This window comes from Tamandua tetradactyla, chromosome 8 (assembly GCF_023851605.1).
Source record: "Tamandua tetradactyla isolate mTamTet1 chromosome 8, mTamTet1.pri, whole genome shotgun sequence".
NCBI classification, from domain to species: domain Eukaryota; kingdom Metazoa; phylum Chordata; class Mammalia; order Pilosa; family Myrmecophagidae; genus Tamandua; species Tamandua tetradactyla.
In genome coordinates, this window is record NC_135334.1 from 68,858,354 (window position 1) to 68,885,562 (window position 27,209).

The window sequence follows — 27,209 nt, forward strand, 5'->3', positions numbered from 1 at the left end:
TGATGCCATGCTCACCATGTGCCCTTCTAGCTGAGAGAAGAACCCTGACTATGTTCACTGTGTGCCTTTCCAGATGAGAGTGAAACTCTGACTGTGTTCGCCATGTACCTTCTCATTTGAGAGAAACCCTGAACTTCATTGGCCTTCTTGAACCAAGGTATCTTTCCCTCGATGCGTTAGATTGGACATTTCTATAGACTTGTTTTAATTGGGACATTTTCTTGACCTTGAAACTGTACTAAAAGCCATTCCATTTCTGGTATATTGCATTCTGGCAGCTTGCAAACTAGAACATATATCTTCTTGTTGAATTGTTCATAGTATCCTTCTTTGTCTCTTTTAACTGTTTTACATTTGAAATCTAATTTGTTGGATATTAGTATAGCCACTCCTGCTCTTTTCTGATTGTTATCTGCATGAAATGTCTTTTCCCAACCTTTCACTTTCAACCTATGTTTGTACTTGGGTCTAAGATGCATTTCCTGTAGACAGCATGTAGATGGGTCCTGGTTTTTAATCCATTCTGCCAGTCTATGTCTATTGATGGGGAATTTAATCCATTAACATTTAGTGTTATTACTATACGGGCAGTACTTTCTTCTACTATTTTGCCTTTTGGATTTTATATGTCATATCTAATTTTTCTTCTTTTTACCTTTACTGATAGTTTTCATTTCTATACTCTTCTCCACACCACTCTCTCCTGTCTTTTCTTATCTGTCTCTAGTGCTCCCTTTAGTATTTCTTGCAGAGCTGGTCTCTTGGTCACAAATTCTCTCAGTAAATTTGTGTCTGCAAATGTTTTAATTTCCCCCTCATTTTTGAAGTACAGTTTTGCTGGATATAGAGTTCTTGGTTGGCAGTTTTTCTCTTTTAGTCTCTTAAATATATCATCCCATTGTCTTCTCGCCTGCATGGTTTCTACTGAGATATCTATGCATAGTCTTATTGGGCTTCTCTTGTATGTGATGGAGTGCTTTTCTCTTGGTGCTTTCAAGATTCTCTCTTTCTCTTTGACCTCTGACATTCTGATTAGTAAGTGTCTTGGAGTACGTCTATTTGGAACTATTCTCTTTGAGGCATGCTGAACTTCTTAGATCTGTAATTTTAAGTCTTTCATAAGGGTTGGGAAAATTTCAGTGATAATTTCCTCCATTAGTTTTTCTCCTCCTTTTCCCTTCTCTTCTCCTTCTGGGACACCCACAACACATATATTCATGCACTTCATGTTGTCATTCAATTTCCTGAGTCCCTGCTTCTATTTTTCCATTCTTTTCCCTATATTTTCTTTTGCTTGTTGGATTTCAGATGTCCCGTCCTCCAGTTTACTAATCCTATCTTCTGCTTCTTGAAATCTGACATTGTAGGTTACCATTGTTTTTTTCATCTCTTCTACTGTGCCTTTCATTCCCATAAGCTCTGTGATTTGTTTTTTCAGACTTTCGATTTCTTCTTTTTGTTCATTCCTTGCCTTCTTTATATCCTCCCTCAATTCATTGATTTGATTTTTAATGAGGTTTTCCATGTCTGTTCTAACATTCTGAATTGTTTCAACTCCTATATCTCATTTGAATTGTTGGTTTGTTCCTTTGACTGGGTGATATCGTCAATTTTCCTAGTATGATTTGGTTTTTTGCTGGTGTCTAGACATTTAATTACCTTAATTAGTTTATTCTGGAGATTGCTTTCACTTCTTTTACCTAGGATTTTCTTGCTGGATGACTTTGTTGTCTATCTGTTCTTTGACATTCAGTTCAGCTTATTCTAGTCCTCTAACTTAGGTTTTATTTAATAGATCAGAATTTTTCAGTTCTTGTTTTTTTGTTTCTTGCCCTGCCTATATGGTGCTTTCCCCCACCCATTACGAGGGTCTACTTAGGTATTATAGACCCCAGTCAGATTTTCATAGACCAAACTGGTCACCTCTCAGGAGGAAAGAGTCATCTGCTTCAATTTTCCCTGAGGGTGAGGCCCAGTAAATTAAAAAGCTTTCCTATGTAGTCTCTGGACTCTGCGTTTTTCCTATCCTGCCAAGTATTTGGTGCTTTTCTCCCTGCGGGTCCCACCAGCATAAGGTGATGTGATACCTTTAACTTCAGCAGACTCTCCCTGCTGTGGGCATGGTGGAGACAGAGGAGCAGTTGTAGGCTGGCTTTACAGCTTCCCTTTTCCAGACCCTGAGGTCTGAATTCCTTCAGGGAGTGATTCCACTTGAGCTGGGCCCCACCCCTCTCCCAGGGAAGGCAGAGGCTCCAGAGAAGCTCTCAAACAAGCCTGTTTCTGCCTATGCCTGGGGGAGTGGAGACCAAGAACCCTTGCAGCTGTATCCAAAGAGTAATCAATCCATGGAAACACAGGCACAAAAGAGAAAAAGAAAAATCCTTTTCAAAACAGGGCTCCGTTCCTCAGGTTTGCCAATCAAAAGCTTAAGTTGGCACATTGCTCTGTGTATCTCCAGGTCCTATGTGCCCCCTCCTTTCCTGCAAGGCCCAGACGTTTTCATATCAAAAAAAAAAAACCTTTTTTTTCCTTTTTCCGTCAGCACTGCTCCTCTGTGCTGGCAAAAACCAGTGACCTCTGCTTTTACTTGAGGTTCAGCTGAGCTGGGGGCCTATTTTTAGTAGTCAGAATTTGTTAATTAATTCTACAATTGCCGTTTGGTTGTGCTCAGCCCCTGCTGCTAGTAAAGTCTCTTTCCTTTCCCCTCTGGGAAGCAGCCTGTGGGGGAAGCAGCCAGCCGCTGCTGCTTGGGGAACTCATGGTTCTGGGTGGGGTCACAACCTGTCTAGCTTGTCCAGACTGGGATATGCTGTGTTTCCGGTCAATGATGTGGCCCTAGCAGTTGTTCCTGGCTATTTATTAGCTGTTCTGGAGGGCGAACTAATCCCACACCTTGCTAAGCTGCCATCTTGAATCTCTCTAAACTAAGTTTTAAAATCAGGAAGTGTTAATCCTCCCATTTCATTCTTTTTTTTTTTTTTTTTTTTTAGGATGCCTTTAGTTATTCAGGGTTTCTTTCCCTTCCACATAAATTTGGTAATAGCTTTTTCAAGTTTTCAAAATAGGTTGTTGAAATTTGATTGGTACCGCATTGAATCTGCAGATCAATTTGGGTAGAACTGACACCTTAACTATATTTAACCTTCCTACCCATAAGCAGGGAATGTCTTTCCACCTATTTAAATCCACTTTATTTCAGCAATATTATGTACTTTTCTGTGTACAATCTTTTACATCCCTAGTTAAGTTCATTCCTAGATACTTATTCTTTTAGATGCTTTTAGAATTGAATCTTTTTTCCTTAATTGACTCCTCAGTTAGGTCATTGCTTGTGTATAGAAACATTACTGATTTTTGCCATTTCAATCTTATATCCTGCCACCTTGCTGAATTTGTTTATTCACTCAAGTAACTTTGTTGTAGATGTCTCAGGATTTTCCAAGTATAATATCTGTCATCTGCAAATAGTGAAAGTTTTACTTCTTCCTTTCCAATTTGGATGCCTTTTATCTCTTTTTCTTGCTTGATTGCTCTATCTAAAACTTTCTAGTACAATGTTGAATAAATGTGGAGACAGAGGGCATCCTTGTCTTATTTCTGATCTTAGAGGGAAAGCTTTCAGTCTTTGTCCATTGAATATGATGCTAGATAAGGGTTTTTCATATATGCCCTTTGATTCCTATCTTTTGAAGTGTTTCTATCAGAAAAGGATGAAATGATCATGAGATTTTCCCTTTTGTTTTGTTACTGTATTCATTAATTGATTTTCTTGTGATGAACCATCCTTGCATTCCTCATATAAGCTCCACTTTGTCATAGTGTATAATTCTTTTTATGTGTTATTGGATTCAATTTGATAGTATTTTGTTTAGAATTTTGCATCTATGTTAGGAAGATTGGCCTGTACCTTTCCTTTCTTGTAGTATCTTTACTCAGTTTTGGTATTAAAGTGATGTTAGCTTCATAAAATTAATTAGGTAGTGTTCTTTTTTCCTTAATTTTTTGGGGGGAAAGATTGAGCAGGATTGGTGTTTGTTCTTTTTGGAATGTTTGATAAAATTTCCCTGTGAAGCCATCTGGCCCTGGGCTTTTCTTTGTAGGGAGATTTTTGATGGTTGTGTGAATCTTTTTACTTGCGATTGGTTTGTTGAGATCTTCTATTTCTTCCTGAGTCAGTGTAGTATGTTTCCAGGAATTTGTCCATTTCATCTAAGTTGTCTAGTTTGTTGGCATATAGTTGTTCATAGAATCCAAAAACCTGTAAACCAATCTAATTATGGCAAAAACTTCAGAAAAACCCAAGTTAAGGGACATTTTACAAAATATCTGACCAGTGCTCCTTGAAAGGTAAATTCCACAAAGTCACCAAAGATGAAGTGAAGAAGAAAAGGCAAAGTTTTTTTTCCTTTTAAACTTTGTTTATTGTATAGTATAACACATTTACAAAGCAAAGAAATAAAAAAGCAATAGTTTTCAAAGAACTCCTCAAAAAGTGGCCACAGGATAGATCCCAGAGTTTTTCATGGGCTACCACACGATCCTCCAGTATTTTTCCTTCTGGCTGCTCCAGAATATAGGAGGCTAGAGGGCTTAAATACTTTTTTATCATCACAATCGACTTTTTTTCCTTCTTTAATTGTGAACAATAACATATATACAAAAAAGCTATAAATTTCAAAGCACAGCACCACAATTAGTTGTAGAACATATTTCAGACTTTGACATGAGCTATAGCTTCGCAATTTTAAGTTTTTACTTCTAGCTGCTCTAAAATACTGGAGACTAAAAGAGATATCAATTTAATGATTCAGCATTCATATTCATTTAAGTCCTATCTTCTGTGTATAATTCCACCATCACCTTTGATCTTTCCATACCTCTAATTTGGGTTGTTTGGGCTATGGCAATTCTAAATTTTTTGATATTGGAGGGGTCTGTCACTAATATGGGTTAGAGAAATGGAACTATCTGATGTTCTGGAGAGACTGGGCTAGATTTCAGGACTTATCTGGACCAGTGACCCATCTGGAGGTTGTAGGTTTCTGTAAAGTTACCCTAGTGCCTGGAACCCTTGTGGAATCTTATAAATTGCCCTATGTGTTCTTTAGGATAGGCTGGAATGGTCCTGGTTGGGGATTGGCAGGTTATGATAGGTAGCAAAATCAACCTGAAGTTGCATAAGAGCAACCTCCAGAGTAGCCTCTCGACTCTATTTGAACTCCCTCTGCCACTGATATTTTATTAGGTACACTTATTTTCCCCCATTTGGTCAGGATGTAATTGTTGATCCCATGGTGCCAGGTCTGGATTCATCCCTGGGAGTCCTCTCCCACATCGCCAGGGAGACTTCCAACCCTGGATGTCATATCCCACATAGGGGGGAGGGCAATGATTTCAACTGTAGAGTTGGGCTTAGAGAGACTGAGGCCATGTCTGAGCAATAACAGAGGTCCTCCAGAAGTAACTCTTAGGCATGCCTATAGGTAGTCTAAGCTTCTCTGCTACTACATTAGCTTCACAAGAGTAAGCCTCATGATCGAGGGCATGGCCTATTGATTGGGGTGACCCCAAAGTTTAACACAATATCGGGGATTCCCTGATGGTAAGGTTTAATATTTCCATAGTCTTTCTCCCTTTCCTCAGGGGACTTTGTCAATAAATTTTTATTATCTACTTAGTATACTCTAGGATGTATCCAGGCATTACAGTAATCTATACAGGATTAAAGGACCTCTTTCTCATTCTTTGCTCTCTGTGTTTCTGTTGTTCAAATGAGCTATACAGATAAATTGAACTAAATTATGTACTACAGAAAATTTCAGTTCCAGATTAAATACCTTTCTTCCATTGGTGTCAACGAGTGTGTGTCATTCTAAAATATAGACACTGTCTTCCTTACCCTTATGTTCTGAATTACTTTGACCCCAACCTGTTCGCTTAATTCTTTTTTTTTTTTTACATGGGCAGGCACCGGGAATCAAACCCGGGTCCTTGGGCATGGCAGGCAAGCACTCTTACCTGCTGAGCCACCGTGGCCCGCCCTTGGCTTAAATCTTATCTCTAAATATCAGATTATATATATAAAACAACCTCTCAAAATTCAGAAATAATAATCACCACTCTGGACATAATGTATCTGCTCTAAAAGCTTACAATCTAGACCCGTTTTCTTATAAGCATTTTCTAAAGGTGACCATATCATTGTTGTTTTTTTTTGTTCTGTCTTATTTTGTCTCACCAAATGTCCCACATGTTCATGCACATCATTACATGCCTCACGACATTGTTCCTTTTTGTAGCAGCACAGCCTTCGCTCATAAGTATACACCATCGTTCACCAATCTACTTCTCTGTCAGTGCAACCTTAAGCCACTTGCATTCATTGGGCATCATTTAGAGGGCCCAAAGTCCACAGTACATCAACATTCTCAATTTTAGATGATTTCATTGTTCCCAAGAGACAGAAAGCCACTAAACACACCCTCATCAAATAGGAAATCTAAACCTCCTCTTAACTCTTGTCCCTCACCCCATTATTTACCTCTGCTGTTGCTGTGGTAATGCTGATGGTTTCCTTTTGAACATGGCTCATAGCATGCAATAGCAGTTTTCCCCCTGTACCCTGAACTTAAACACTCTGTATACAAGAATCATATCTTTGAAGTTATTCTTACGAGAATTCATTCATATGTCGAGTGTGGGTCAGTGGGACACATAGGTCTATACAACCCCTTTCAATCTTGTTCATCTTCAATGTGGAAATATTACTTCTAGACCCCCTAGAGAATTACCTTTGCTCCTATCTATCCCCTTACATTGGAGTTCAACCTCATTAGTTAACAGTTCATCCATCTCGAGCTTCTATGTATCTCTAAGTCCCCTATATTCTGTATTATAAGCCTCTGATTATACCTTTATATTGGTCATAAAAGTGGAATCATAAAATAGCTGTCCTTTTGTGTGTGGCTAATTTCTCTCAGCAGTATGACCTCAAGGCTTATCCATCTTGTCATGTGCTTCAGGACATCACTTTGTCTTACTGCTGCATAATATTCCATCATATGTATATACTACATTTTGTTGATCCACTGTCTGTTGATGGGCATTTGTTAATGTTCTTGTTTTTTGGTGGTTATTGAGATCCAGCTTCATCCCATTGTGACCAGGGAAAGTGCTTTGAATAATTTTAGTATCTTTAATTTTACAAAGAGTTGTTTTGTGTCCCAGCATATGATCTATCCTCGAGAATGCTCCATGAGCACTAAAAAGAATGTATATCCTTGTGTTTTGGGGTGCAATGACCTATATATATCTGTTAGGTCTAATTCATTTATCAAGTTATTTAACTTCTCTGTTTCCTTGTTCAACTTCTGTCTCATTGTTCTATCTATAGAGGAGAATACTGAAGTCTCCTACTATTATTGTTAAAACATCTATCACTCCCTTCAGTTTTGCTGATGTCTGTCTTATGTACTTGGGAGCTCCTTGATTGGGAGCATAAACATTTATGATTGTTATATCTTCTTGGTGAATTAACCCTTCACTTAGTATATACTGTTCTTTTTATCTCTTATGATGTCTTTTTATTTAGTCCATTTTGTCTGATATTAGTATAGCCAATCCTGCTTTCTTTTGGTTACAACTTGTGTGGAAAATCTTTTTTCCATCCTTTTACTTTCAATCTATTTGTATCCTAGTGTCTAAGATGAGTCTCTTGTAAGCAGCATACAGCTTGATTATGTTTCTTAATCCATTCTGCCAATCTGTATCTTTTAATTGGTACGTCTAGTCCATTAACATTCAAAGTTATTACTGAAAAGGTATTTCTTGATTCTTTTATCTTATTTATCAGATCTACATATTTTTTCCCTCTTTCGCTTTGATTATTTAAGTTTCTCTTAGTGGTACTTTTCAATTTTGTGCCTTCCTCCAGACCTCCCTCTCTTATTTTTTTTTTTTCCCCAGCCAGCAGAATTGCTTTTAGTATTTCTTATAGGGCTGGTTTCTTGTTGACAAATTCTTTCAGGATTTCTTTGACTGTGAAAACTTTAATATCTCCCTCAGTTTTGAAGGACAATTTGTCTGGATACAGAATTCTTGGCTGGAAATCTTTCTCTTTCAGGATTTTGAATATATCATACCACTGCCTTCTCACCTCCAGGGTGCTAGTTGAGTAGTCTCAACTCGGTCTTATTTGATTTCCTTTGTATGTAGTACATTGTTTTTCTCTTGCTGCTCTCAGGATTTTCTGCTTATCTTCAACATTTGACAGACTGATTAGTTTGTGCCTTGGAGAAGGCTTATTTGGATTTATTCTGTTTGGAGTTCTTTGGGCTTCTTTGACTCGTATATTTATGTCTCGTATAAGGGTTGGGAAGTTTTCTACCATTATATCCTCAACTTCTCTTCCTAGTTCTTTACTCCTCTCTTCTCATTCTGGGACCCCAATGATTCATATATTTGAGCGCTTCATTTTGCCTATCATTTCCCTGAATTCCCATTCAATTTTTTCCATCTTTTTTGCCATTTGCTGTTTTGAGTCTTTGAAGTCAATTATCCTGTTCTGTCACTTATTCTTTCTTCTGTCTCTTCAAATCTGGTGTTATGTGCCTCTAGTATCTTTTTTATTTGGTCAACAGAGTTTTCAATCTCTGTGATTTCTGCTATTTTTCTATTTATTCTTTCAAATATTCTCTTCTACTGTCTTCTTGATCTCCTTTATGTCATTTGCTATCCCACATATTTTATTAAATAGAGTTGTATGAACATCTTTGATTAGTTGTTTCAATGTCTGTGTCTCCTCTGATGTTTTAATTTGGTCATTAGGCAGGGCTATATCTGTCTGCATTGTGATATACTTAATGATCTTCTGCTGTCTTTGTAGCATGTAAATATCTTAATTGATTTACTTTGGGAATTGATTTGTTTCAGTAGTCTAAGGCCTTGTGCTTGCAGGAGCAGGGCACGAGGTGGAGCACTTAGGATGGTGATTTGTGTCAGCCCGCAGTCGGCTCCAAAGCTCTGTGCCAGGCTCCAGTCCTCTGCCTCTCAGTTCCTCGGGCCTCTGCAACTAGGGCTGTCGCAATGTGGTGCAGAAGGCTCTCCCAGGTCAGCCGCACTCCTGAACTGCCGCCTCGGTCACCCTCCTGTCCCTTCTGTAACTTTCCATGGAGCAGGGCTAATCTTGAGCCACAGTAGTCCTATTATTATAGGTTCTTTGATTTAAGAATGTGTTGTACACAGGGGGTGGCTGGGGTGGAACAGCAGTCATGTAAGGCTGAGGTTTGAGTACTGAGTAGTCATCTGCTAGGTAGATGGCAGCAGGGAGGGATTCCAGACAGAGGGTATGGCAGGAGCAATTTCTGCTGGCGTCAAAAAGCCTCAGGCTTTCAGCAACCAAATAGCACAAGTTACAGTGCAGAGGATGGACTTCAGGACAGTAAACAAGAAGTGGGTGACTCCCCATCTGGCTGTACTAGGTGACACTAAGAAATGTTAAGAAAATAACAGACATGCCTGGATAGAGGGTCAAAGAAAGTCTGCCTCCAAGGTTGGGCCACCTGGTGGGTGATGGATACTGCCAGGCCCCAAGGTGGACCAGCAGGACCTTCTTTCTTCCAAGGATATCAAACCATAAAAAAATTTACAGTATCCTCCCCCTCCTATCTTAGGATTTTCTACTATTTTTAATGATTTTTACTTGCATTTAAAACTTACTTCCCCTTTCCTTGGCTTCCTCTGTTTTCCTGTTTAAAATACATGTTACTATGGAAATGTCATGGCACAGTATAGTACTTTTTACAAGTGAAGTTTAAAAAAATTCTCAGAACATGTAGGAACACAAGACCAAGACTTAGGAATATAAGCTCTAATTATGTGATGGTATTCATGATTTCAGACACTGTGTCATAAATATAAATATACCCAGAATTCTGAGGCAGCAGAGAGGAGATAGTTGAGAGGTTTATTAGGATTTATGTGTCCATATTGTAGAAAACTGTATTTGAAAAATATTAAAAACACAAAACATAAAACATAACATGGAAAGGGCATCTGGAAAAAACGAATGACGGAATACCAATATTTTCTTATGAACACACAAGGACCAGGGAACCGGGACACCAAGAGAAATTTGGACCTCTGCCCCAACTTCGATATCATAAATATGTTCCTTAAAAAGTGCATGTGCATCAACTGTTGATAATCATATTTGTTAAATGCAAAGTGTGATCACTATTTTAAAGACAGCTTAAGGATGAACATTTAAGTAAAGTAAATTCCTACAATGGGGTAATGGAAAAAACTCACTGGACTGAGTGAGATCCAAGGTCCCTCATTATTCTCTTGGCTCTGTCACCCACTAGATGTGCGATTCAAGAGAAGTTACTCAACCCCCCTGAGCCAATTCCATTATCTAACCTGGGTTGCAATTCTGAATTTTCTCTTATTAGGTTTTTTTTTTATTTAAAAAAAACACTTTTTTTATTTTGAAATAACTTCAAACTTACAGGATAGTTGCAAAAATCATACAAACCTCATATGGAGAACTCCAACATACTCACATCTCTCCAGAGTCCCAGATCCACCAATTTTAACATTTTACCACCTTTGCCCTATCATTCTGTCTATCAATCTTAAGTCTACTTACCTACCTATTTTATGAACATTTGAGAGGAGGTTCACACATCATACTCCTTGAACACATAATACCTTCATGTACATTTCCTACAAACAACTTATTTCCCTAGTTAACAGCTTCCTCGTAGTTCCGGGCACTGAGTAATATGTCCTACAGCCAGCTATTCTGTGCCCCATGCATCATGACTTGATCGCTCTCCCATTGCATTCTGTAGGAGAGCTCATTGAGACATCTTTTACACCAGGGAGAATTCTGGAACAACTAATCCCTCAGGCCACCACCAGACAGGCTGGGCCAGACATACATGTCCTATTATATGCACAAGGGTTACTGTGTTCCCTTTGGAACCAGGACCAAGTATCTGCACTCGGCGTGTAGGAAGGCTCCACGTCCAGCTGGTGTGGGGATGGGAAGGGCCAGTCAAGCTCCTATTGCTTTCTTAAAGTAGCTTTTTCTTGATTCAGCATTCACTCTGTTATTGCAAGCTTTTAACCATTTTTCTGGAACTTTTATAAAGATATTTCTTCAGTTCCTGCTAGTTGTTCAAAGCTTCTGTGGGGGGGGGGGGGGGACAAAGCCCTGAAGTATCTCACCCCACCACCTTGATCAAGGTGGGACTCATTTATTAGGTTCTTTTTTTACTGTGGGAAGGCACCGGGAAACAAACCCAGGTCTCCGGCACAGCAGGCAAGAACTCTGTCATGGAGCCACTGTGGCCCACCCACTTATTAGGTTCTTAAAGCAAGTTATGTGGGTCCTGACCCACAGCCAAGATCCAGTTTCTTCAGAGGTAACACTGTACCTGGGTAACAGAACTCAGGGCCTTTTTATGAACAGGAGGTAGGGATGGTACGTCCAGCAGCTTACCTGTTACTATTGTTCCTTTTCTTTTGCTACTTCATAAGCCACTCTCACATAACTCCAATCACCCTTAGTGTAAGGATTCCAACTTTTTGCCCCAAATTCTTCACTAAAGGTTGTTCCTTAGAGCTGTCCTGTGGGAAAGATTGACAGTCTCAGGCAGCAGCCCATTTTTGGTGCGTCTCTGCACCAGTGACCCTTTCCTTATCCCAGAAGGATGGCCACTGCCTAAATGCAAGGGCTATACCGTTTGTGACTAGTAGAGGTCCAGGGACAAATAAAGAATTCAGTAAAAAACTGCTGCCTGGACAGTTTTGAAGGGGAAAGATGTGGGTCTGGTCAAAGACCTAAACCTGAAGGGTGAACTTTAGGCTCCTTCTTTAAACATCTAGAAACTTTCCAAATTTTCTACAAGGGACAAAAATAGAAATAAACCACAAGATTTAAACCTTCCATTTCCTGGCTTTCTGTCAATAGCCTGGTCTCCCATAAATAATGAAAAAGCCAAGCTCCTTCTAATACTACAAACATTCCAAATTCTCCAACGCTTGGCACAGGAGATAGGGCACACATCTTTTCTTTAAAAGAAACAGCAATTAAAATCTCCTACACTGTTTCACTTAAATAGCAATAACATCATGCATTTATCTTTGTGGAGCTAACACTGACCAACTAGCCTCAGGCAAGGGCCCCTGCCAACCAGTTTCAGAAAAGGCCATTTACCAATGATGTTTAGCACCACCCAGGTTAAACTGCCACTAAGAAAGTAGAAAACACAACTGTATGAATTATTTTGTCTTCTTAAACAAAACAGGTTTAGGCGCATTCATTAATGGGCAAAATAAAGACGGCAATGGGTTAGGCTTTTTTGCAGACTACTATTTTGTAGTCATTTAAGAAGTGTTAGGAAGACTGAAGAAGCAAAAGAAATTATTATCTATTGTTTACTCAACACCAGATACTGTTATTACATTTTTACTCATTTATCTTAGTTCTTGTCCGTCTCCCACACTTAAATGTAAGTTCATGAGGAGGAAGATGTCTCGTTCAATGCTATATCTTTTGTGTCTAGATTAGTGTCAGATACATAATGAGCACTCAATAAATATTTATTGAATGAACTAAATGAACAAGCCCATTATATAGGTGCTGTTATTCTCCTTTTATAGATGAACAAACTAAAGTGCTCAGGGAGCAAAATGAACTACAAAAGTCACACAGTAGTTAAGGAGCCAGAATTAAATTCCAAGGTTTTTTTTTCTCTCCCTCTTTCTATAGATTAAGGGGCTTAGACTTAGATCATGAATAAAACTCCAGCCTGACAAATCTATTCTATTTGCCCATAAAACATGTATTTAATGTGTGTACTCAGTTGAAATTTCACTGAAGAGACATATTTGGCATTTTAATGATAAACATGTTACTAATGCAACAAGCAAGTAAACAGTTCCCAAAATAACATACAGGCAACTTATTTTACAGACAGGCATTATCTACATCATTTCTCACTTAAAAGCCCCATATGATTACTCATCAGATATAAATTAAAAGCACAATAATTCTGGACCCCAACAAAATAACATTCACAAATTTTAGAGTTTTTGAAAGTTACATTTATGTGTGAGGTATTTTCAATGTAAAGTGTGTAACTGTTTTGCTTGAGTCTTCCAGTATGAAAGGAGATAGGCTTGGTACATTGAAAGCTATTTCTATACTAAAGAAATTATATGGAAGGCTCAAGGATTCTTCAGAGAATCAGCAATAAAAATCCATCTTGGGAATTCATTTCATATGAGAGAAAGCGAGGGTGAAGTCTAAAGAGGATTTATGCTAATGGGAGGAGTATTTCATATCCTTTTCCATTTTTCAGATTGAACTTGATTCATAATTGTTCTTTTATCTGCCTAGGACTATATGACAGATGTGCCACTTGTGGTGTCTTCTCATATCACTTTGGTTTTTCATAGGGACTCCGTTCCCATCTTCTTCTCATCTGTGGCAGACCATTTCCTTTCTGTCCCACTCACATTACCAACACAATAGCAAATAGCGTCCATGCTGACACAGCCAGTTGAGGACCAAAGTAGCAGGTCTGGCCACACTCTCTATCCTGCCAACTTTTGGTGTTTTGATTTCATTTTGATAACAAAAGCAGTAATACTTTGAAAAGTGCTTTTTAAAAGTGGAAAGACAGGAAAAATGTAAAAACACCTACAATTCAACCACCCAGAGTTAGCACATCCTTCCTAGTCATTTAAAAACATTTGAATATATATATACAATTCTGTATATCACTCTTTTCACTTAATATTATAAGCATTTTGCCATGTCATTAAATGCTCTTCATAAACATGAATTACAATGACTGCATAAGAGTCTAATATAAAGTCACACTAATTTATTTAACCATTTTTCTACTTTTGGACTTCAGGTTTAAGCATAAATTCTGCCCACATTTTAGATTATTTCTTTAGGACAGATTCCCAGAAATGGAATTAGAGGATCAGAGGATACAAACATTTTTAAAAATCCTGACAGCTACTGCTAAGCGGCTTTTCAGAAAGCTGTTGCCAATTTATATTTATAACATTGCCCCTGTTTTTATCAACTAACAAAAGATAAGAAAAATTTAAGTGGAATACACAGTCCTCAAATTATTAATGTGGTTAGAGACGCATCATGGCTGTAGAACAAAGGCATGTGAGAAAAGTCATCCTATTTTCAGGTATGCAGTTAACAATGAGTATGAGCACACGGAACATAAATCTTGCAAGAGTGAAGAATAACAGAATTAGATTTCAGACTGTCAAATCCAAGGACTGTGCCTGTTTTGTCCACTGCTGTCTCCCAGCACACAGGACAGAGTCTAGAACCCATAGTCACTCAAAAATTTGTTGAATGTATTAACATAGACTCTTCTGTCAGATGCTGCCTTTCAGCAGCTGTTGGGTTGAGTCACTCCTGGATTCAAGGGAAACATAAGTGGCTGGATTAGAACCCTTGCAAAGTTCTGTCCAATCCTGAGATTCTATTTCAAATTTGAAAAATCAGTTTTAATGAAGGTGACACAATAAAGCTCTCTTTAGGAGAAAAAATAAATAAATACATCTGAAAGGATATGCCTTGGCACCAGCTGCAAGGTGTGAATATATACATGTATTTTGTTTCCTTTATAAGCATGCCAAAAAAAGACTTCAGTGAGTTTTGTCACTTTCAAAGTAGTCACTTTAATAGGTGATAACAAACTTATTCAAATGTTGTCCATGGTCAAATCATTTTAGAACTACCTTCAGTTTATTTATCATCCGTCACAACTAGGGCTGGGGGAAATATCACTGCATATGATGGGCTTTTTCCTCAAGGCCCAGTAATCCCATTAGATACCAGACAACTATTCATACAACAGTTTAAAAATATTACAGGATGGAGTGTGTTCAGTGCTGAAATGAGGCCTACGCTCATACATGGTAGATGCCAGTTCAAGTTCATTGAATTGAACCTGGGAAAATGATATACGGGAGTTATGAAGAGAAGGTGATGGTTGGACTGGGAAGGTATTGCTAAAATTGTTTTTAAGATATTACAAGGGAATAATATACAGGGTAATTTGTGCAGCATCATTTTTAGTCAAAATGAACACAAACATCATTTTGTGAGGCAGAATATGGTCAAGGTAAAATAGTCAATCATTCAGCTATAGTCTACTCCCCTGGCATCATAATTCCCTCCAAGATTCCACAGTTTCTAAACAGTAAGTTGTCACACTGCAGATCAATTTTGCATTAATGATGTTATCAATGGAAAAGGATCAATCTCCTGTCATTTTATATACACAATTTATATACACTAGACTAGGGATGGGCTCATGGCACAATTCTAGCCCACCACCTGTTTTCCCATGGCCTACAACTAAGAATGGTTTTTCACATTTGCAAATGGTTGAAAAAAAAATCCCAAGAATATTTCATAATGTGAAAGTAAATGAAATTCAAATTTCAGTATTCATAATGAACAGTCATGTTCATTTTTCTGTATTATCTATGTCTACTTTTGCACTAAAATGGCACAGTTGAGTAGCTGCAATAGAGACCATGAGGCCCACAAAGTCTAAAATATTTACTTTACAGATAAAGTTTGCTGACTTTTGCACTAGACTCAAGTGGATCCTTGGAGCTACTAAATTTCCCACTACAGATTTTTTGCTTCTGGAATTAATACCAGAAGGGCAATGCAACTTGTGTTACCTGCAAGGATCTGGTAAGTCAGAAACTAGAGAACAGAAATACATGAGGGTTGCCTTGGGTAAGATAGAAAAGGCTGGTAAAATCTGGGATTCTGATCAAACTGAAGAAGCAGTTGGAGAGCGCAAGGTACAAAAACAGTTTCAGCGTCAAAGGATGGCTCTTCTTAATTGAGCTCATGGGACTGTGGTGAAGGCCAATCCCATGAGAGCCTGGCAGGAAAACTTGTTGGCAGTGGTGTCTACAAATAGCAGGCTGGCTGAGCGGTGTATTCCAGTAGTAAACCATCCCCAACCTCCCACTTCACTAGGTGTCTTCAAGTCACTGAGCACTCAGACTTCCACTGCCTATGCATGGGAAAATCTGGACTCGGGATCTGACAGGATGGCTCTGGAGAACAGGCCCCAGGTATATATTCTTTTCAAACAAAACATTTCAAAGAGGATTCAAATTTGGAGGACTGCAGAACCACCCACATTTTTTTCTAGGTCAAAGGTTTGGTTAACTTTTTATTCCTTCTGGTTTTTATTATTGCAAGTGGGGAAGGTAAAGCAAGGTAGAGTGGGATGATGGGCGGTGGGAGAATTAGATAAAATCAGTGACGGGATGATCTGCTCTGGAAGGTCTATTCCTCCTGAATTTTCAGTGGTGGCATATAACATTCCATGTGCATTCTGAACCAGAATGAGATCAGGGTCAGGGAGGAAGAGGGATTAGCCTGAAGGCCAAAGAGATTCATTGACTGACTGAGCTTGCGAATTTGGCCCAGGTTTGCAGATGGCCAATCTTCTGAGTTTCACAGAGAGCCATGCTTGATTTTCTATGGTTAGGCAGAGGTTCTTTGGCCAGGGAAGGTAACAGTTGCTGAGAGAATGGGATTTTGATGTTATACCTGAGAAAGTTTCATGACTCTTGAATATCAGAGGTAACCAAATTACCCCCTTTTGCCTTTGGGGGGTGGTGCAGGGTGGGGGAACAGATGGATGGGTAAGGGCCAGGGACGGAAGGGGACTCCCCTCTGTATACCCCTTATAAAAAACAAACAACAACAAAAAAACAAGAACACATTCCCCCATGTTGCCCCAACCTGCTTTTTGAGAAAGGAAGACAACTTGGTGCTAAAACAGACAATTTCCTTACAGAAGACTATATAGGGTTCAGGTGGGAAGCTGGAAGAAGGATCTAAACATCAGAGGAGAAAAGAGTTGAGGATTGAGTGGAAAATCAACCCAAAGGGCAATTCAAGGATCACCAAAGGGGGCCAAAGCAGCCGTTGGAGGTGTGGTCCAAACTCAAAAGCACCAGGGAAAGGAGCAAAAGGAATTGTTTTTTTGGTTGAGAATAAGTTGATTGTGTCCTTGAAAAGCTCAGGGCAAAAGGCTGGGGCATGATATATGGGTGGAACCAGGAGACCATAGGACCTGGACCTCAAAGGACTGTGCAAGGTACAGGCCAGGGCAAAATTCACATCAGTAATAAAATGGGTTTTGTGGGTGGGCACATAAGGGGTACTACATATAAAAACTCTCTTGTTTGGGGCTACTCCTAGATCATCCTCTACCTTTGGGTTTAATGACCTGAGCATCCATGTGTGAATGGTTTGCTCGGGTAAGTTTTAGGGAGGTAATTTTAATTCTCAAAAATCTTAGGCATCAGGTGGGCCACAGTGGCTCAGCAGGTAAGAATGCTTGCCTGCCATGCCCGAGGACCCAGGTTCGATTCCCGGTGCCTACTCATGTAAAAAAAAAAAAAAAAAATCTTAGGCATCCCAGAATTTCTTATAATTTCACTGTATATAAGTCTTGAAAATGAGCAATGGGCTCAGGAAGTAGTTCAACCTAACTACTACTCACAGCATGATCTAAAGTATTAAGCCCTCTTCATTATAACCACATGGGACAATAAGAATTCACACTCCTGATACTTGCTTCCAATTGTTCCATATCCAAACCCTGTCTGGCCCAACATGCTGCCCTATACTCTAACATGGGTGTTGAGCCAGCATCTTTGGCAGGGTCATTCCAGCTCTGTTCAGAAGACTAGAATAACATCCAGAAATATGTTCTCTCAGGACCCCTGTTAGTTTGGAGAGATCATGCCTACAGGTACTGTTGTAGGATACTGGCCTGAGCCCAGGAGTATAAAATTGTAACTGTTACCTCTGGGCCTGAGCAAGGATTAATATGAATTCAGAAACAAAGGTGCAATAGGGGGGATTTTGTTACTGAAATGCAGTGTCTGTGGTGGCAAGTGATTGCAGGGTCTCTTTCTACCTGTCATCTTTCTACCTGATGTAGAAAGACCTGTTGATCCTCGAATAGAATGTCTAGAAATTGCTAAGTAGTTTGAGGCCTACGAGCAGTTGCTTGGTCCAAATGTTTTCTCGCAAGAAAAAGGCCTAGCTTTCAGGTTGTCCTCAAAATTGAAGAGTCTTAATCTTCCTTATGGATCTAGTACAAGAACTACCTCGTCCATGAAGACCAGCCAGCCCTTAGTGATCTTTTTTTTTAGCAGATGACAGTATTTTATTTCGGACAATCAAAGTTTTGCTGCAGCAAGGAAGTAAAACCAAAGGCTGCTTTGTGCTTCCAGGGATGGCAAATTATTTTTATAGATATATAAAGGAAGTTAGCTTGACTATTACTTGAATGAGTGTTTAGCCATTTTATAGGGGCAGATTTAGGGCTTTATTTTGTATTGGGCCAAATATAATGATGCATCCCCTTAACGGGTATTTCAAAATTCAAAAGAGACCGAAAGAAAACTCAAGAGGGAGCTCAGAGAGAAAGTAGGATCCCCCCTCCCCAGTTTTTTCTTGGCTCTGAGGTGTCCCCAGGGCTTTCTCTATATAATTGTACCTAATCTTACAGACATCACTACTGTGAACACGTACATGCAGTCTCCCAGTGCACAGGAGAAGGAGTGTATTTGGGGTAAAACTTAGTGTGGAACTGCTGGGCCAATCAATCAGTTTTCGGTCCTCCTTAAAAGGAGGCGCTGAAAGGCACCTGCTCATTTGGGAGAAAACTTTTCAAATACAACAAAGAAGTTGACTATGAGATGAGACAAGGAGTGTGTGGGGGTCTGGCCCGCCCATAAAGGGGTCTGACTGACCATATGACCGGGGCTGGGGCTGGGGCTAGACTGTGACACTGTCCCCTCTCTCTGTGCTCACCCACCTCCCAGTGCCCCTACCAAACCCCTACCAGCTCCACAGCCTCAATTTCTTTGCCTATAATACCAAAGCCTTAATGATCTTGTTTCATAACTTTAAATCATCAGTGCCCAGCATATCCTAAAAATTGCAAGATACTAAAAAAACAAACAAACACACACCTGATAATATCAGCACTAGTCACTAAAACCAGACTGCTGTGTGGGAATCAGCAGGTAGACTGCAGACTGTTATAATTCAGAGTCTAGGGTATAGATATCCTCTCTGTACATTACAGTCTGGGCATGGGTTCCTTTATTTACATTTTCTAGGACAGCTCCTCTTCTTCTGGCAGAGGGGATAGCAAAATGAGTGGCGGCCCAAAGCACAGAAATAAAATGAAAAACCTAGCTCTTCTGGGAGGGGCAGGTCTGTGAGTGTATCAGTATAGGAGGCCAATTCCCTCAGTTCTGGGGGGTTCCCACTGAGTCATTTGAGTCGGACTAGACCTTAGGCCCAGCATGGCTGGATATGTCAGCATACCACTGCCTTCTGTACCATATTTCAAGAACTGACTGAACCTGGTGGAACTGTAAGCCTTCTTTTAGAGTCCTCCCAGAAGAGCTTGCCTCCCTGGGCACAGAGATATAGACTCCAAAAGGTTCTGTTCCCACCTCTCATTGGAATGATCACCTGAGGCAGAATGCTGGGAACAAAGGAATAAGCCAGCCACAGCAGGCTAAAGTCTGGGCAGTGAAGAGATTCAAAGTTATTAAGCAAAATAAATCAAGAACATGTAAGTACCAGAACTCAACAGCCAAGAGTTCCTCCGAGTTTTGGAGAACAGCAAGGAAGACAGTGCAATAGTCCAGCAAAGAGTAACTAGGAGGGTCATGACACATAGGGGGCCTACAGTAGAAAAGACTGAAAACAGATAAGCAACAAATGAAGATGCTGAATAGTGAGGCACTTTCCTAGCTCAGGTTCAGCAACCTTGCATTCCTTTCACCATGGTGTGAACCAATCCTGAGCTACTGTGGCAGGAAGACTTGCTGAAGATGAAGCCTGCAGAAGCTGGCTGGCAGGGTAGTGGATTCTGGGATGGGACACAGGCAGAAGCATTTTCCCACCAGCTTCGCTCTGGAGATGACTCCATGTTTGTGAACTTATCTTTTTCCTTACACGCGAGCTATTTTTCCTAGTTTCCTTTGAAAGATCAGACCCAAAGTTAAACTTTCGAGCTTTAGGCTCATCCTTCAAAATGCCAGATACAACATTTGGAGAAACTTTCCTCATGTTCAAGTTTTCTTTCAGAATGAGTCTAACAGTTTCTTTATCTAAATTTAACTCTTCAGCCATCATCCTCACAGTTAATTGCCTATTTGAACAAACCAAGTCCTTGACCTTCTGGATATTTTCATCTGTCCGGTGGGTGACTGGACGACCACTTCGGGCATCATCTCGAACATCTTCCCTCCCTTTTTTAAACCTTTTGTGCCAATCAAAAACTCTGGCCCTTGACATAACTTCATTCCCATAAGCTTCTTTTAAAAGGTGGTGGGTCTCACTTGCAGACTTGTTCAATTTCACACAAAATTTGATACTAATCCTTTGTTCTAAATAGCGGTCACTCATTTTGGCACTTAAGACAGGAATGCTAATAGGCCACGATCGTGAAGTGAAAACAGACTGGCCAATCGCTATAGGGCCACAGGTTATTCTTGCTTCTCTGGAAGGCTCACTAGGAAAATTTATTCTAATCACTTTATGATGACACAGTAATTGCTTTTTTGAGTTTTTGACCCTCAGTTTCCAACTGAGAGTGGGGAGGCCAGTTCTGAGAAGATAACGGGGCCAAAGGGTAGCTACGAAGCCAAAGAAAATTAAATCCACAACCCACGTCTGTGTTCAACCGGTGAAGACAGTCCTCCTGGGAGCTTGCAAGCCAGCCACCAAGGTCATCTCGTTTCGCGGCCCTTTTGAGTCTATGGTGATTTCTGCAATAGAAGCCTAAGTGGTAACAACTTAAGAAGGCAAGGAGAGATGCAACGGTGAAGTAACTAACGTTCAAGCTCACCCCAGAACTGCAGAAACGCGCGCACAACATACCTACCAGATCTGCTAGAGGCTCGCAGGCCCTAAAGTCCCGGGAGACACACCCGCATGCGCAATTCTCTCCCAGCGCGGGATAGACTCTGCGCAGGCGCACTGCGGCAGTCCAGCGCCAGGCCCCGCCTCCGCCTCACCACACCCCAGGCAGGCGCGCTTCTTTGCGTGTGCCCGCTTGCGAAGAAGTAGGCGGAAAGGAGGGGGCGGGGGAAGAAGGCTAAGGGAAGAGAGGGCACCCCCGGGCGCCACGGTGCATTGTGGGAAGGAGGCGGCAGCGTCCCGGGCGGGCGGGAGGTGCACCAGCGGCGGCGGCGGCGGTAAATCCTCCTGGCCGCTCACAGCACTGTGGAGCCGCGTCCCCAGCCCGGCCTCGGACCGCGGCGCCCCTCCTGCCCCTCGCGGCTTCTCGCCCGCCCGCCCCTCCCCCCGGCGCGCGGGCCCTGCAGAGTCGGCCGGCCGGCCTGGCTCCCCTCCCCGGCCCCGACGGGCTGGCGGGCTGCCCTGAGGAGGCGGGGAGGGGAGGACTGGGCCGGCCGGCGGGCGGGCTACCATGCCGAACTTCTGCGCTGCCCCCAACTGCACGCGGAAGAGCACACAGTCCGACCTGGCCTTCTTCAGGTTCCCGCGGGACCCGACCAGGTAAGCAGCGGGCTTGGAACTGGCAGCCGGGGCCCTTCTCCGCGGTGCGCGCTACCAACTGCCTGCCTGGGGTGGGCTGCGGGGGACAAGGCTCGGGGGCGCAGCGCCGTCCACCCAGGCGTGGATCGAAGTGCAGAACGCACCGCTAGCAATGCGCAGCCGAGCGCCGGGCGCCTAGGAGCACGTGCGCCGGCGGCGGCTCGGCGCTGAGGGCATCACCCAAAATAAGGGGCAACTAGGGTAGCTCGCGGAGGCGAGATAACATGGGTTCTCGCCCTGGGTAATTTGCTGTGTGATTTCGGGCAAATAGCTTTTCTCTCTGAGCTTTAGTTTTCTCAGCTGTCAAAAGAGGGTCTTGGTCTCTGTGGTTGTGGTCACCGGGTCCCTTCCCTCTCTTTGCCTTTACCTTCCGGATAGTGTTTCTGTTTGGAGTCCTGCCACTTACCTTGAGCTCAAATCAAGTCAGAATTACTCCTTCCTCCTGGCTCGTCAGCACGGCTCAAGTTTTGGTTGTGATCGTTATTCATTATCTCACAAGGTTATTGTGGGGATTAGAGGGTGCCCGCGTGAGGACCTGGGAATTGGTATTGAACTCTCTTTCTTGAGGTAACCTACACGTCTTGACATATTTAGGGAGCGTAGCGCAGGGACTGTATTTGAAGGGCTGAGGATGCACCATAGGCCTTTTATGGTGATCATTTAAACTAGGTGCCGAATACTTATATTAGGTACTGGGAATTTTGAGCTGATTGAGATACTGCCATTGCCTGTAGGACGCTCACACTCCATTAGGGGACAGATGTATAAACGGGGTCGTAATATAGCATGCTATTTATTTATTAGTCCAAACATGTATTGAAGGACTATATTAGCAATACTGTGTGCTGGACATTGTTCAGAGCACTGAAAAATACAGATGAACAAATCAGACAGAATATCTGCCCTCATGGAGAGTGCACTCTAGTGGGGAGAGGAGGGCGAATGGACAAGTGAAATGTATAATGTGATAAATACAGTGGAGAAAAATAAAACAAAGGTGGGGTAGGAATGTAGGAGAGTAAGGAGTAGCAGGGGAGGGACAGTTGCTCTTTAAATAGTGTGATCATTGAAGGCCTCACTAAGAAGGTGAATTTGATTAAAGACTGAAAGTGGGTGAAGAGACCAGCCATGGAGATATCTGGGGGAGAGCATTCCAAACTGGGGAAACAGTAAATGCAGAATTCTAAGACAGGGTATACTTGGTGGAGTTACAGTCAGCATTACCAACTATTAGAGCTGGGTTAGGGAGGAAGTGGGAAAAGATGAGACCGCAAAAGTTATGTCTGTATGTTGTGTAGCACATTGTATGTTTTGGAAAGCACAGTGACATTTACTGTGAGTGAAATGGAAAGTCATTGAAGGGTTCTGAGAAGAAAGACTTAACATGATCACTGGCTGCTTGTAGATTATAGGAAAGAAAAGGTAGAAGCGGGAAGACCAATTAAAAGGCTACTGCAATAATCCAATTTAGAGATGGTAAATTGTTGCATTTGAGATTTGTTTTTGAAGGTGAGGCCAACAGGATTTGTTAATAGTTTGACTGTAGGTTGTGAGAGAAAGAATCTAGGATGATTCCCAGATTTTGAAACTGAGCATTTACTGAAATAAGTATTACTGGGAGGAACAGGTTTGGTGGAGGTATTTTAAAAGTTTGTTTGGGGACCTGTTAAGTTTGAGAGGCCTAATAGATATTCAAGAATAAAAAAAAAAAAAAAAAAAAAGAATAAATGTTTTGAGAATACAGCAGGATATACAACTCTGAATTCAGAGGTTGTTGTAAATATGGGTGGTCTCAGTTTTTAAGAAGGTGTTTAAAGCCATAGTACCCAGTAAAGTTACATAAGGAAAGAGCAGAGAGAAGCAGAGAGTAGGTTTGAGGATTGGACCCAGGGACATTCCCAGTGTTGAAAAGTCAGAGCCTTGAGGAGGAACTAGCTATGAACAGTGAGTAATAGCTGCTGGGTTCTCTGGGAGCAGAGCAGGAAGAACATCTCAGTCTGACCCATCTTCACCCCGTTAATTATCTTCCTTTTCCCCAAATTTTTGCCTGCTGGCATCATTAAGAGTATATTTCATTTGCATAATAAGAGGGCACCACTGGTCAGTACAGACATAAATCATTTGTGTTCGTATGTAGAGAGAATGCGCTTTTCATTACACTGTATAGGAAATTATGGCCTCTAGGGACTTTTTTGGGTCACTCTCATCTTTGAGAATCTGACATAATTGTGCAGGCACAATTTTGTTTTCCACTATCAAGGCATTCATAGATCCTTTAGAGGCACTGTGCATACCAGTTGAGTGGGCATCTGCCTGTATTAAGACACCTTCAGTAATTGTTCACTGTTTTCTTTGTAAGGGAATACCTGAGGATTCTAGACAGCTTAAAACTTCTTCCTTGAATTGAATGGCAAACTGCCTTTCTATAATTTATGTTTAGAAGTCCTAGTTTTGTCCCCAGGGCCACGCTGAGCGAGTCTTTGCCCTTTTTCATGTTAAAATCCTTTGAATATTTCTGGATTAAGTTATGAACTTTTCTTAGCTCTTTATCCAAACCAGATCTCCTTCAAGTTCTGTTGATTTTGGACAGTTTCTTTTTCACTGTGCAGAGTTAATTGTAACAAAGGAGTTTCCCGAGGTATTTATTGAATTAATAACTATTTTTAGAGTCATTAGTTAATACTTATTTCTTTTTTCCCTGATAAATAGATTGAAGGAAAGGTTTATTATAGAAGAATACCAACTTGTATTTTCTTAAAAATTAACATTGTTAATTAGTGAAGATAAATATATTTAGTGTTGTTAAATAGTTCATTTCCCTTTCATCATTTTATAAATTCCATGGACATTTTTAAAGACATAGGTATTTAAAAATAATTAAAAATTCAACAATGTAATTAGTTTAGAAAAGTGCCATTAATTTGCTTTTTTTTTTTTTTAAGCAAAATAATTCAGTTTGGGGCAGTGGGCAAAGAGGTCATAGATTACATAAAATTAAAGTAACAAAACAAAACAAAAGAAGCTATAAATCTTGATTGCTCAAGGCTTGGCAGGAACTTGGGGCAGCTTCCAGTGGTGTCCATACCCTCATTCCTAAGCCCGGTGAAGAGACAAGTGGAGCTAATGTATTGTTCTAATTACAGTGGATTGGGTGATTGAATCCCTTTTCCTCCTTCTCAGGCAATCTGTTGCAATCAGCCAATGAGGACGTGAAGTCTTCCAAGATTGTTTTAGTAGTTTAATTGAAGTTAATTGAGAGTTGGTGTATTTTACCTTGTAAACTGTAAGACAGTGGTAGTTTTCCAGAGACTCATGAGTCTACAAAGCCAAAATCATTTTCATAATAACTAAGACATTTTTGCCTTTTTCACTCTCATTCATTCTGTCAGGGGTGTACAGTAGAGTTTTTCAGGGGCTGCATAATATATGATTTTTTTTTCATACTATATGATGTGAGCGTGTGTATTGTATTTTCTAGAATTTTCTAAGTGTGGTTATTCAGATCTGAAAGTTTGGTAGACATTTTCTTGAAAATGAATGAAGTAAGCCTGCACCTTCAGGGGGAAAAAACCAACATTTGAGCATGTAAGTGAAATTTGCAGTATTTGAGGAAACTTATATGCGTCACCATGGGCTTGACAGCTTTCTAATATGTATGGACTTTTCTAATGTGATCAGTGGTGATATGGATGAATGTAGGTTTTTTTTTTTAATATTGTGTAATGAAATGTGCCAACATTTGGAAGGTCTACATAACTCACTGAATCAATATTTTCCAGACTAATACATGATTTTATGAAGACAGGCATGGATAAAACATTATTCAAAGTTCAAGATAGACCAATGGTTTTCTTTTAACACAATAGTATGAAAAGGCTCATTGATCTTTTTCAGATTTCATGTTTCAGCTAATCATTAAGAAAGCACCACTTGTGGAGTTTGGGTGTAATATCAGAGGAACATCCATAATTAAGTGGAAAATGGAAGAATATTTTTATAGCCTTTTAACTGCGTATCACTGTGAGGCCAGCTTTTCTTCATATACCCCTCAACAACAACATGTGGCAATAGATTAAATGCAGAAGTAGATGTGAGAATCTACCTGTCTTTCTTAAGCGCAGACATTAAAAAGATTTGCAAAAATGGAAAAATGTCATTTTTTGTTTGTTTTGGAAAAGTTATTTTTCATTAAAATGTTATTTATTTTAACATGCAGTAGGATTGTTGCTTTTAATGAGTTAATAAATATTTTTAAAATTCCTCAGTTTTAATTCCTACCATAATAAGTAGTGGTAGCTAAACCCACATAAGCAAAAGCTCTTTGGAGGTCCTCAATAAGTTAAGAGTGTATAGGGGTTCTGTGACTATACAGTTCAAGAATCAGTGCTGTAAAATATGATCTTAAGTATCTTTATATCATCTCATTTTAATCCTCCAAACAATGCTGAATTATAATAATCATACTTATATAGCATGTACTATATGTAAGGAATTAAGTATTTTATTTATATTGCTTCATTTAACTTTCATAATAAATTTTGAGGTGGTCTTTGCTTTATAGATGACCACAGCAGGCATGGAAAGATCCACGGTCCAACCAGGGAATCAAAAATCCCAAGACTGGGATATAATATGTAATATTACCGAAACTTATTTAATCATGGAGCCTTTTTTATTTTAGTGAAACAGTTCCCTTACTGGTGTCCCTTAGACTACGTTTTTAGAATGCTACAGTGGGAAGATGCCATTGTAGAAAAATAGGAAAGGAGTGGTCACTGAATGGTTGAATGGCAAAGGGTAATTAAGATGAGGACAGAAAAGTGACCATTGGACTTGGTAGGAAGTACGTTATTAGTAATCTTCTAGAGCGGTTTCAGTGATGGAGTAGAGCAGAAACCTTCTTGGAATTGATTAAGGAGAGAATGTGAGGCCAATCACATAGGCACCCTCTGGCTAGCACAGTTAGGGGAAATTTTATATCAGGTAGGGAACTTTTTACCAGCCAAGTTTCTAGACCCCCAGCAAGAACCAGCTTTGCAAGCAGGCTTTTTAAAGGATGACAGTCTCGGGACTGTTGTATTAACTGTTTTGTGTGCAATCACCATAGATGAGTTTTGCTTATTCTTGACCTTGAAATAAAAGAATCATAACAATGCACTCCTGGCTTCTTTTGCTTAACATTATGGTTGTGAGATCATAGGTAGTTCATTCATTCCCATTGCCAAATAGTATTATACTGAATTAATATACCACAATTTATCCTTTTATTGTTGATGGACAGAGTTGTTTCACCTTATCACCTACTCTTGATATTGCCCCTTTGCCTTTTAGTCATTCTTGTGGGTCTGTGGTACTATTTTGTTGTGGTTTTAGTTAGTATTTTTCTGACGAATAATGGAAGTATTTTTTTAACTTTTTTTTATTAATTAAAAAAAATTAACAAACAAAACATTTAGGTATCATTCCATTCTACATATACAATCAGTAATTCTTAATATCATCACATAGTTGCATATTCATCATTTCT

General features: G+C 40.2%; 2 protein-coding genes across 7 annotated transcripts in view; one reads left to right on the plus strand and one right to left on the minus strand.

Annotated features, from left to right (window-relative positions):
- Positions 1-21,715, minus strand: part of GVQW3 (GVQW motif containing 3) — an 82,612-nt gene extending 60,897 nt beyond the window's left edge. For 2 of the 6 annotated variants that reach the window (XR_013156729.1, XR_013156730.1), the window contains exons 1-2: positions 21,009-21,121; positions 11,507-11,634 (exon numbers count right to left, since the gene is read on the minus strand). Coding sequence is in view for 2 of the 6 variants with exons in the window: in XM_077113535.1 (XP_076969650.1) it covers positions 19,901-20,530 (630 nt within the window). In the remaining 4 variants the exon portion in view is untranslated. Of the gene's footprint in view, positions 1-11,506; positions 11,635-12,878; positions 20,893-21,004; positions 21,122-21,608 lie in introns of those variants that run through there. The other 4 variants (XR_013156732.1, XR_013156731.1, XM_077113535.1 and 1 more) reach the window with 4 other exon arrangements.
- Positions 21,436-27,209, plus strand: part of THAP12 (THAP domain containing 12) — a 32,844-nt gene continuing 27,070 nt past the window's right edge. The window contains exon 1 of the mRNA XM_077113534.1: positions 21,436-21,643. Within this exon, the coding sequence (XP_076969649.1) occupies positions 21,555-21,643 (89 nt within the window). The 5' untranslated portion in view covers positions 21,436-21,554. The remainder of the gene's footprint in view (positions 21,644-27,209) is intronic.